The sequence below is a fragment of the Hyperoodon ampullatus genome (genome assembly GCF_949752795.1).
Source record: "Hyperoodon ampullatus genome assembly, chromosome: 1".
In the NCBI taxonomy this organism is placed as follows: Eukaryota; Metazoa; Chordata; class Mammalia; order Artiodactyla; family Ziphiidae; genus Hyperoodon; species Hyperoodon ampullatus.
This window is the reverse complement of record NC_136914.1, coordinates 8,649,654-8,661,946: the sequence shown is the minus strand read 5'-3', so window position 1 is coordinate 8,661,946 and position 12,293 is coordinate 8,649,654. Positions and strand designations below refer to the sequence as shown.

Genomic DNA, 12,293 nt, shown 5'->3' with positions numbered 1-12,293 from the left:
CTCACTGTTGTGGCCTCTCCCGTTGCGGAGCACAGGCTCTGGACGCGCAGGCTCAGCGGCCATGGCTCACAGGCCCAGCCGCTCCGCGGCATGTGGGATCTTCCCGGAGTGGGGCATAAACCTGTGTCCCCTGCATCGGCAGGCGGACTCTCAACCACTGTGCCACCAGGAGAGTCCCGGAATGATGAAGTTTTATCATCACTAAAAGATTATGGAAAATATTTTCAACTCACCCTTCCTGGTCTTTTTCTTCTCCCTCTAGTTCCTGTTGTTTATTTAAAAGGTAACAATAAAATCTCACTTAAAGATGCATATAAAAGTCTATAGAGATGTTTATTTTCACAATGTGGCACTGTAACCATAATGTGGTTACAGTGGAGAAATGAGGCTACGTTGTCAGGAATCTAACTCCTCTGAAGTAAATAGTACACTGAGCACTTCTAATGAGGGCTTCAAAGATTGCATCACAAAGGTTAGGTCTGTCAATCAATTACAAATGAGCAGAGATAAAAGAGCAGACAAGGTCCCTGGTCTCATGGAGCTCATGTTTGAGGAGATAAATAAAAAGCAAAACAACAAATAAATGAGAAGCAGTTAATGATCCACACCAAATAGTGGTTTAAACTGGATAATACATGAGTGATTGAGTGGGTAGCCTCTGGAGGAAGGGAGAGGAAAGGTCTTTCTGAGGAGGTGACAGGTGAGAGGGTGTTGCAAACAGAAGTACCAGCCAGTGAAAAGGTTCTAAGGCAGCATCAAGGCTGGCTGCTTTCAGAAAACAGAAGCAAAGTCCGTGAGACCCAAGGGTAATGGGCAAGTGGGAGAGTGTTAGGGGGAAGTAAAAGGGACTTGAAAATAGAGGACAGGGTGAAATAATCCTGTAAGGAAGCAGAGTAAGATATCTGGAAAGTACTGAATGACATTTTAAATTTGGGGTCATGCATTTAAAACAAGATGAGAACCAATCATATGTTTCCCTCTAGTGAAGCTGGAGACCTAGGGAAAATGGCTGCTGGAGGTACTGAGGGGATAGGTTCAAAGTTTTCTTCAGCCAATGTTTTTATACAGCTTACGCCCAACTACTGAGTATGCTATTAAATATACTTATGATAGAGTTTCCGCTTCCTGGAAGCTCACGGGTACATTACTGTCTCTCCTGAGAAATACGACGGGTGAAGTAAGATGGGGGAACTGGAGTTTACTCTAGGCCCAGGGAGTCAGAGCATATCAGAGGGCATCTCTGACTTGAGTCTTTGAAGAGGAGTTTGCTGGCAGAAGCAATGGTGACAACGAGATAAAAGGCCTGGAGCGGTGAGGGGGCACCGTTGGGTGAGGGGACAGTGGGCACACCGCGTGGCAGAAGAGGAGCCTGTGTGAGGGGGACGGTGGGAGGGGACAGGCTGGGGTCAAACTGAGAGGGGCTTCGTGGGCCACACGAGGAGTGGGCGACAGGGAACCACGAGGGAAGTTTCTAAGGAGAGGAATAACATAATCTGGCTTGTTTTTTAGGACTACCCTGGAGTGGGGAACACATTAGATGGGGACTGGAAGAGATTCCCAGCAGAGAGACAGGGTTGGGAGGTGCAGTAATTTAGACAAGAGAGGGTGAAGGTGTGGCACCGTCTCTAGCATGCACGGGGCTGCAGATACCAGAGCTGAAAGATTTTGGAGGCAGAAATGGTGGCATTTAGTGCCTGCCTGGATGTGAGGGAGTAAGGACGTTAGGCGGCAGGGTGGCTTCCAGGGGGAGAGACCAGGGGTGTGACTGTTAATTCCCAAGACTAGAATATAAGAGGTACATGCAAACACATCTACCTTGTAAGTGGTTGCAAACATAAAGGTTTCCCCTTTGAAAAAAGCCATGAGGGTACTTTGGTACTAGAGAACTTTTTAAAAACCAGCCCTCTTGCTTTTTGACTACCTTTACTGCTTTATAATTTACTGTAATGCTTTACTACTGGGCACGCAAGCTATCTAACAATTCATTATTCTCTCTGGATAAATAGTCTTAATTACATAAATAATCACTATATATTTAAAAAATCCATTGAATAGTGTAGACAAAGTTTTTTTTTGTCCATATAATTGAAGACAAACATTTATTATTAAGAGAGATTGTTTCTGAGATCCACTAAGAGAAGAATGTGTGAGCCCCGAGTTATTATATGGAATTAATTTCAGAACCAAGAGAATAAGCATGGGTTTAAACTAATACTGTCCAGAGCTGAGCAGGGCAGGTAGGTTCCTCTATAAGACACAGCATTTCCCTAAGTGATCGTAGACCTCTCACGCATTCACTCCCTCCCTCCCTCATCCAACACGTATTTATTGGGTGCCTATGGTCTGGGTATGTAATGGCAAACAAAGCAAATGTGGTTCCTGTACTCATAAAGCTTATCATCTAATGAGGGAGACCAACTGTTAACAAGCAAACAAAAGATAAATATATACTGTGACAAAGGCCAAGAAAGGACTCAAACAAGGTGCCACAATAAAGAGTAAAAGGGAAACATACTTCAGGTAGGTGAATTAAAGAGTCCAATGAGCAATGAGTTGCAGTGGGAGGGTGGGCAGAAAGACATTCTAAACAGAAAAATTAAGCAGCAATTGAGAAAAAGCCAAGGCTAGAGTTTAGGAAATGGGCAAAGAGTTAGAGAGGTAGACGCCGTAAGACTTATTCAGAATACCTGTTATGTGAGCAGCACTGTGGGAATATTTTTTCAAGGATTATCCTATATTTAATTAAATGGTATTCTCTGAGTGCTTTTAAACCCTCCCCCTTTACTGTAAGTTTAGACCCTTTCCTAAAACTAAAATTAAAAAAAAAAATAGCGCATGTGTAGTGGATGCTGTGTTGTGCCCCCCAGACCCATCTCTTCAGGAACGAGATGCTTATTCCCATATCTGCAGGGCATGTTGATTGACTGAAAGATCTCAGTTGACTTCCTCTTTGGGAACTGCTGCTAAGAGAGCAGACTTACCCAAGGGCATACCGTGGAGGGGCAAGGAAGCCAGCATCTGATGACTGCTCAGCACAAGAGGAGAGAAACCAGGCAAGTGCGTCTTAGGCAGGACAACTCTGAGGGGGCGGTCCAGCCTGAGGCTGTGGCACCTTCATCCCCGTCCTACTTGTCCCACTCTCCCAGGTGTTGATCCCAAGGGTTCTCCCCCATTCAGCTTCCTGCATGGAAACCTCTGTCTCAGAGTTGATTTCCCAGAAAACCTAAGACAGCATGTAAATATTACATGTCTATACACATACCACTTTTTATTGTTAGTGCCTCAAAGAGTTGCTTCCTGTTTCGTATCTACAGGGAATTTGAAAATGATGATGAAACTATACAGCACTTACCTGTATCAGGTTCTGTGAGGACAAAAACTTTACATGCATCATATTTGATTTGATGCTCACAACAACCCTTCAAGATAGGTCCCATTATTACACAGTTTGATAAATTATGAACCTGGAGCTAAGGAGATTAAACGACTTGCCCAAGGTCACACAGCAAATAAAAGGCAGAACTAAGAGCTAAAGTCTAGTTGCTCTTAACCCAACATCTGTGCTCTTCGCCATCCTAATGTACTCTTTTTCTAAGACTCACTCACTTTAGCAGTACATTAAATTCTGTACACTGTTACTGTGGCTACCTATGATGAAAACAACAATGACAACCTTGTTTTTGAATCTGTATGCTCATAATTGAATTATATGCTCATCATCAGCCTGTTATAAGAAGTTAGGAATTTCTTCTACGAGTCTAATTCAGTAACAATGATAAGGGAAACTAAACTTTCTAAGGTCTGATTTTAAGAGCTAATAGAATTAAATGTTTATTTTATCAACTACAGGGTCAAAAATATGATCACTGCTATCGGAGGAGCCTAAGAATAAGAAGAAGCCAGTCAAATGCAGATGGTTGTCCCCCAAATGGTCATAATTGCTGAGACCTTATCAGAAATCAAGGTAATGATCTGCTAGATGTTTCCAAGCTAGCTACATAGCTACAAAGAAGGGAAGATAAATTTTAAACATCAAGATTGTGTGCTGGTGTCCCTATATATAGCTATCTGTAAAGCAGATGGATGTTAATTAAAAAAATAAAAAGATGAGACCTTTGTGGCTGAGGAAACCTTGTGTTGGACAGTCTTAGATTTTCATTTAACCATCTCTTCCTCTATCTTTTCTCTCGATTGTCCCGACATTACATAAGAATTCACAATTTGATCTATAAAGAAAAGAGCAGAGAGAATTGGAGACCTTACCTGTCCAATAATGAGGGGAACCACAACAGTCATAAAAAGCTGAGAAAAAATAGATGTAAAAGGCACAGAAGAGGAGGAGTGAAGCTGTAAAACAAGAATACGAGGAGTTAGAATCACTTTAAATCCGTTCTCAATACCGCTGTTAACTAGTGTAATAAATGAATTCTCTCACATGCACAAAAACTTGGCAGCTATATACAAGGAGCAAGTGAAGTTACTTTTATTTTTGAAATTTAGCACGAAATAGACTGAGTAGTTTAATATATAATTTTTATTGGGAGACTAAGATTGAAGAAAAATAACTATTGTTTTGCAATTAACTTAAATTTCTTATTATTAAATACATTTCTGAATTGTAAAGCCATTCTGTGTTCATACTGTCTGTACTCATATGACATATTTCACCTGTAATCATAGTTTATGTGATTTCTACTTCACCCGTCTGCAGATACCTAAAACAAACAAGTGTGTCTCATTATTTTATTAACGAGATAATATTTTTATTTATGTAAATGAAATAGTTTCTAACTTTCCTACTCCTCCAAAACAAAGGCAATGATTCTCATATCCTTTAAAATTCATTCTTAAACAAAATCTTGGAAATGGGAAATCCTGAAATGGAACTTATTTTTCAACTTAAAATTTCAACTTAAAATTTCCTAAATTTGTATGTCTTAACGTTGTTCAGAATTCCTGTTTTGACTCTGTCCTCATTTTTTGATTCTTTCTTTGCTAATGACGGCAGTCTCAGCTTCATAAAGATGCTACTGCCAGCAGCACAAGGCAGTGTTTCTCTGTGAACACAGTCACACACTCACATTAACCTCAACTGCCAAGACCTGCTGTCTTCCTATTAACTTTCTAATGTTTTTTCAAAATCTCCTTTCTGGACAAATAGTAGCCTGTTCCATAGTTGTTTATCCCTTTCATGAGTCCCTTCTGCAAACAGGTTCTCCCAAGCCATCAGTGATGATCCCCCTGGCCCTTGGAAGTTACTTTCACCTTCCGCTGCAGACCACACCTCAATTTTCATATTCACCTAAGTTTAGTTAAACTTGGAAATATCTTCTGGAAAGTAATTTTTGTGAAAGATGTGGAGATGGTAATGATGGAGGGCAGAGAATATTAAATAAAACATATCAAATATTTAGATAAGTGAAGTCAATAGCTCAGAATGAAGTGATGTGGGGCCAGTGTTTTCACTGATTTCTGATTTCTGTGTGAACTGGCTTACCGAAATCTTTTCTATGCCCTGGTCTATTTTATAAAACTCTGTCCCCCATCCTCGGCCCCAATCTATACGCACTCAGAAGGTCAAGAATGTATGCCCTGTCCATCAGTGGCCTGCCTCCACTTAATACTGCCTTCAACACTGACCACTGGCTGTCAGTTTCACCCACAAAAAGTGTAGCCTCTAGCCTTTTCCTCCAGAACAAATATAAACGAAAGAAATGCAAGCAGAAAAAATGAAACTGGTGAAGAACACACAGGATTTGTGGTGTGTTAAATGTTACATGGCCGTTAGATATTTCTTTTTAGGCAAAACCAAAGTATTAAAAACTAATGATTACACCCTATTTTAGAGCAACGATGTCTTTGAAGTGCAAGGTATTTAACAAATATATTCTCTCCACAAATATTAACCCTAAGGATGCTCCTGGGGCAAGGACTGAAATAAGGAAAAATATATTTTACAAAGAAACTGAGGCACTGGATAATTAGAAAAATAAACTTTAAAGAACAAAGTTTTCAAGTTCAGAAACATTCAGGTCAATGCTCTATCCACAGGTTTCACAATGTTTGAAGATAGGCAGTAGGGGTCAAGGTGACAACCCTCAAGTAAAAAGCCTCAATTCTTGCCTGAAATCTCATGGGTGATCTCACATATCTCTGTTCCTCTTTTTATCTCAACTTTATTAAGTTATTTAATGTATTTTTTAAATGTTTTCATGAATAATCATATGAAGCTATATTCCCTCTGTCAGCCGAGTGCTTATCCCAGGAACTGGCACAGAGAATATGTACGCAGAAAGCATAAACCTGTGCAGAATGAACAGATGAACTAATTTGTAAACATGGGGTGCTAAAAAGACACAAACTCCTATCCAAAATCATATCCCTGCTTTTTCTAAGAAAAACCACACAAAACTTAAGTATATCTAAAAATCTCTTATTATCACATAGCATTACAAAATCAGTTGGTATTATTCTTTTCACTGCTTGTTTATCACTAGTAACAAAATGAATTCGAACGTGCACCTAGAAACTAAAGGCATCTATTCATGATAAAAACCTAGTGAAGAAAGGACCAGCTCACACGCACGTGTGCCCGTGTAAAACAACAGAGCGAGCCTGGTGGTGCATGTTCCCTCCCTCAGTTCTCCTCCACCCCCTCCTTAGCTCCTTAATGCTGCTCTGGAAGGGAAGACCTAAAACGGATAGAATCCTAACCTGCAAGAGACTTATAGTCCCATTAGCTCTTTTTAAAGATTGAAAACTGAGGTCCAGAGAGAAGCAGCTTGTAATGAACACGTCTAATACCTGTGTTATGATGTGAAATTGGCAGTGCTTCTCAAACACATGCAAGCAACTCTTCAGCCAGATCTGCTCTGTGATAGAAGCCAGATCCACACTGGGAAGGCTGGTTAGTTTAACCATAAAGTATTACTGCAGAGCAGTAAACTCAGATCAAATGGAGAGAAAAGTTAAAATGTGATTTCATGTATTGAGTCCATTTGGGGGGTTCTTTTTAATCCTAATTCAAGCTAAAAGGGAAGTAGAGGAAAACCCATTTCAACTTTGGTGTTGAAGAATATTCTGTGTTTCACTTTCTAGATCCATCACGTAATAGACCACCTGCATGTTCAGTGTTTGGGAGCCTCTTGTTCCTAGAAGACAGTGGAAAAGGCTATGGGGTGAGGCGGAGGGTGGGAGGTTGTCCATGATCCCCAAGGTCCCTTTGTTCTCGAAATCACCCATGATCTCTGATCCACTTGATTAGGAGCACAGGTTAAAGCAGCCCTCCTCTGCGGCTTTGTCAGATCAGAGGCCAGAGCAAGCTAGCCAGGGATGTAAGTAACTGGGTACACGAAACCAGACTAAGTACGGTGGAGATGTTGGGGAGGAAGTCCTGCAGGGTGGCTTCCTTAGAAGTGCCTCTGAAAGGAAGGAAATCTCAGTCCTGGGGTCTAACTTGGCATAAGTCCTTTCTTTTGAATCGGCCACCAGACCTGTCGCTGTGGTCATTTTGAAATGCAGAGGTCCCCTTGGGGAGGTTCCTGACACTATGAAGTATGCCCTGGCATCCATAAGAAAGAAGAGTGAGCATCTGCATTTGAGAGCATGACCAGAAAATTACAAGACCCAATCATTTTGCATGCAGAGTTGATTTTAACTAAAGCAGAAGGAAATACGCTGCCTGGGCTATTTGGTTCTTCACATTTTAATGAGGAACCTCATGTAGTTTCTATTTCAGAGACCAATGTGTTTGGTCTCTGAAGCATCAATTATTGAAGCATCAATAATTTGCATGTTTGGATAAAGTTGCGGGTTCAGCGTAAGCTTGTGTCAAGCAAGGGCTCTGGGCTTCGCTGAGCTACCCGGCAGGTTTAAAGGTTCTACGTCTCACATTGCCAACCCGTGCTTTAAGATATCGCATGTGAAATAAACAAACCAGGCATTGGCTAATCTCTTTCAGGAATATAGTGCTTTAAAGCAGAGAACTCACAATTAGGTTTATTTGTTTTAATCTCATGCTGCGAAGAAACGTTTCAGTGAAAATTAAATATGTGGGAATGTAAGACCTTTGTGTTCAATCATTCAAATAGTAACCGGTGCCTCGTGTGGGCCAGAGGCATGTTCTCAGCCCCAGGGATCCAACAGTGAACAAAAAACCAACCCCCCCGCCACGCCCCGCTCCAGGAGCTGCTTTTTCAAAGTTGAGGTCTGCATGCGGGTCCACCCATCACCAAGTGCACACTCCTTTCTTTCCCCCGCTTATAACTGGAAAAGTTCTAGTCTTTTCCTAAGAATTATTTCAAGCATCACTTCTTTGGGGATTATTTCCAAACCCTCCTCCCCAAATGCAGGCTCGGCCATCCCCTCTTTTGTGGCTCTGTGTTGCCACTGTACCGCTCAGAATCCTTGGTTGTTCCTGTTTACACATCTGCCTCTCCCAGTAGACTGTATGTTCCTGAAGGTCAGGGACGCGGTCCTTTTCATGTTTATGTTCCGGGTGCCCAGCAGAGTGACTATGTTCTACATCTAGGGTGGTGGTTCTCAAACGTTAACATACCAGACACACCTGGAGGGCTTGTGGAAACACCTGTTCCTTGGTCTCACCTTCAGAGTTTCTGGTTCGTAACACCTAGCAGGAAGGACGAGGGGAGGACGGGGAGAATGTGCACTTCTAACCAGACCCCAGGTGGTGATGCTGCTACTGCTGGGCTGCGGTTTACCTTTGAGAACCACTGAGTTAGTACACAGTATGTGCTCCAGAATGTGTGCTCACCTAATGAATGGCCACAACACATAGGTAGAAAGAGAGGCTTGACAATGTTTCTTCTTCTTTCCATCCTTCCAGCTTTCGGTAAGTTACAGAGCCCTGCTGAATTCACAGCCCCAAGAAAGGACCAGGAGCCTCGCACCCAATCGTCTCCTATCATTACAGATGTGGTAACATTTATTGCGCACTGCTCTGAATGCCTCATGTGTTGAATGATTAAGTACAGCGACCCCTTGAGGTGGGTCTCATTAGTACCCCCATTGTCCTAGGAGGAAACCGTGGCACAGAACACTTGAACAGCTTGGACATGGTCACCGTACAGTGACGGAGCCGGGATCTCAACCCAGAAGCCCTCACACTGAATCCTCACATTCCACCGCACATTAACGACAGAAGCGACAGAGCAGTGAGATGGGGGAAGGGGGCAGGAGTGGAGGCCAAAGCTGGCCTCCCCTTACCTCGTCCATGTGAGAGAAAGAGAAGAGCGTCTGTGTGTCCGTACGTGTGTTTTGTGAGGGCTGCGAGGAGACGGGGAGCTGGAGGGCAGAGGCAAAAAGACAGAGGGGAAAAAAGAAGAAAAGGGGATGGGAGGAGACTGGATAAGCAGGGGACGACGGTGCAGCCTTTCTCACCTGGGTTTCTGGATTCGAACCACAGGACACCAAAAATTATTTGAGCAACTCTTTTCTTAACTCCCTTGAGGATGGCACATCACTAGTGCCAGGGTAGATGTGTCAGAAAGAAGTTAATCCAGTACATACAAGGCCTGCTTAAGGCATTAGGGTTTCATTTTCTAAGCTGGCAGAGAAAGGCTGAGTCAAGCGAAGCAAGATTGGCGCTATCGATCCATTCAACTTAGCAATTGTTTGATTAGGAAAGAATCTGGGGGTGGGGGTCCAGCCAGTGAAACTTTACAGGGCCAGACTAAGCAGACTCAGAAAGACAAATAAGTAAATTCTTGATGAAGAGACACTGACCGTCTGTAAAATCATAGTTATCAGCCTACAGTTATTAGAAAGCAGATGGTGCGTTTTAAATCACTCTTGTAAGTGAGCTGACCTGTAAATCGTCATTAACGCACCAGGTCCTCACTTGCTCTCTGTGTAATCAGCCTTTTATCTCCTACCAGGGAAATCCATTAGCCACAGGCGTTGCAAATATTTGTGTCCCTTCTCAGCTATTAAAACATTATTGTATTCTATAATTCATCCTGGATGGTCGGTCTTTGCTTTCATGAGTCCCACATTCAGAGAAAAATGAGAATAGATATTTATAGTTTATACTGTAGAGTAAAGAATGTTAAATCTCCTTTGCGAGGAAATCAGGAAGAAGGCACTTCAGACCTATATACAAAGCAGGGTGAGCTCCCTTCCGGCCCAGTTCCGGCCCCTCACCTACATTACCCAGAGCCCAGCCCCAGGGGAGGGAAAGAAGGAGGGGACTTGCTTACTATTGGATCTAACTTTCTTGTACCCACACATAGACATTCTGGATGTTCATAAATACTATCCCCTTCCCGTCACAAAGACAAGGCATTCAGACATAAGAAGGGAGAGTGTCCCTAGGCCTTGATCCCCTGAGCCCTTCTACAGTCCAGTCTTTCCCCAGAATCTATAGTCCAGTCTGTCTTTCATTCCACGCGAACTGAACGGATTACTTACATGAAATCAATGACTTAAAGGTATACCAGGCTGACAGGCTCAGTGGAAAAATGACTGTTATTTTTATGAAAATTAAGAATATGGTTGTTAAAAAGCCATATTGATTTGGCTGCATGTATCAAACTAAAGATGGGTTACGGCATGGAACGTCTATATGTAGTTGAGGAAATGATCGCTTTTATTTATTATTTATATATCTAGATGCATGGTATTTTTCCTTCTCTGAGCAACAAAGAATAAAATAGGTTTTAAATGATTTTTTTAAAGATTAAAAAATATGTAAAACATTTCTTTTTGTTATCTGATAATTTAAAACGTAAGATGAAAAGATTACTTTCCAATAACTGATGGAAACTATGTACAATTGTAAGTTCTGTTTATTCAAACAACACAAGAATTGTAGTGAAATGTGCCCAAATGAACTGTAAATCAGCTTATCGCCCACAGAGGAAAACTGTGCAGAGATGGGCTTCCAGGACATGGCTGGCTAGAGGCAGAGATATGCAGAGGCATCTAGAAACAAGCTTTGTCCCTTATTCCCTGACCACAGGATTGGGTCTTGTCAATCCTGAGTTTGGTTCAGGAACCACAGAACCTGCTGTTGTTAATAGTCCCTTAAGGAGACAAAGTTTTAAGTTCCTCCAGAAGATGGACCAACAGGCAAGGGTGGTGTAAGGAAGCAGTGTCCTTCTCACTTCAGCCAGATCATAACTGCTTGGGGAGCAGCCGCTGGTGTTGGAGCGGGGACCAAGGTGCAAGGAGAAGCCTGGCTAGGACAGCGCTGCACCTGAGCTCATCCCTTCAGATAAGTCTGCCAAGTCCCAGAGCAGCAGTGGACTTGGCCTCTCTGGGTCAATGGTCCTTGAAAGGGGATGGGGGTGGGGGAGTTTATCAATGTTGCTTCTAGAGCATTTGAAAGTGGCTTACCAGGTGTTCCCCTGCTTCCCCATTATTTCAACAAGGTCTGGGGGAGCCCCAGGAAGAGCATTTACAAAAGACTCCACAGATTATTTTGCGTTACAAAATTCTCCCTGCGTGAGAAGCATCCCTGAGTGATTTATACACGCAGTCAGAAGATAGGCTGCTCTCAGGCTCGAGGAGATGAGATCCGTCTTACTTGCTTTAGGAACAAACGCTCCAGGGCACATGGTGGAGAGCCCGGCTCTGGGTGGAACAACTGAGGCAATCAATAGGATCATTTCTCTTCAAGTGCTTTATGTTTTATCATCATTTTATACATCGCACACATATGTGACCATCAGTTATGTAACCATCATTGGGAACATACTACAAAAAATAATCAGAGTACTTGTACATGACACTAATGTCTGTATTTGTTGTTTTTGTCTTTATTGATGGGATCAAAAGTTGAAGGACTTTCTATCACAGGTAGCCAATGACTAGAGAAACTAATGATGACCATAGCCTTGAAAGCTGTCACTGACGTCTCTCCCCGACCCTGACCTCGCACTTCTGTGAACTCCTATGAAATTCAGTCTGAATCACATAGTTTAGTAGTTAATTCTTCCTCTAAAATTCTTCCATAGTCTTTATTCTTCTTTACCTACATGAGGTTTAAGTTTCTTCAAGGCAATAATTATGCCTTATTCTGTTTATCTTTCCTATGTTACCTAAAATATATATGTCCAGGAAGTAGTAACTGAGTGCTGATAAAATGTCTTAAAATCACCTGTCTCCTAGGAGGCATGCTTTGTAAGCAAAACCTGGAAGGAACGCTGTCTGAAAGCACCCCGTGTTCTTGACTAGTCTTTGAACCTAAGTTTTCTCATATAGGTGAGGATAATACCTACCTCTAAAGGTACTCATGCTATTCACATGGGAATATGCATAGAGTACCCCTTATA

The 12,293-nt window shown here is 42.3% G+C and overlaps 1 protein-coding gene across 7 annotated transcripts in view; it reads right to left on the bottom strand.

Annotated features, from left to right (window-relative positions):
- Window positions 1-12,293, bottom strand: part of SLC10A7 (solute carrier family 10 member 7) — a gene marked incomplete at both ends in the record, with an annotated part of 243,271 nt that overhangs the window by 50,138 nt on the left and 180,840 nt on the right. For 6 of the 7 annotated variants that reach the window (XM_079712728.1, XM_079712724.1, XM_079712726.1 and 3 more), the window contains one exon: window positions 4,264-4,347. The exons of the other annotated variant lie outside the window; for it this stretch is intronic. In XM_079712728.1, coding sequence (XP_079568854.1) covers window positions 4,264-4,347 — 84 coding nt within the window. The remainder of the gene's footprint in view (window positions 1-4,263; window positions 4,348-12,293) is intronic. 7 annotated transcript variants of the gene reach the window in all.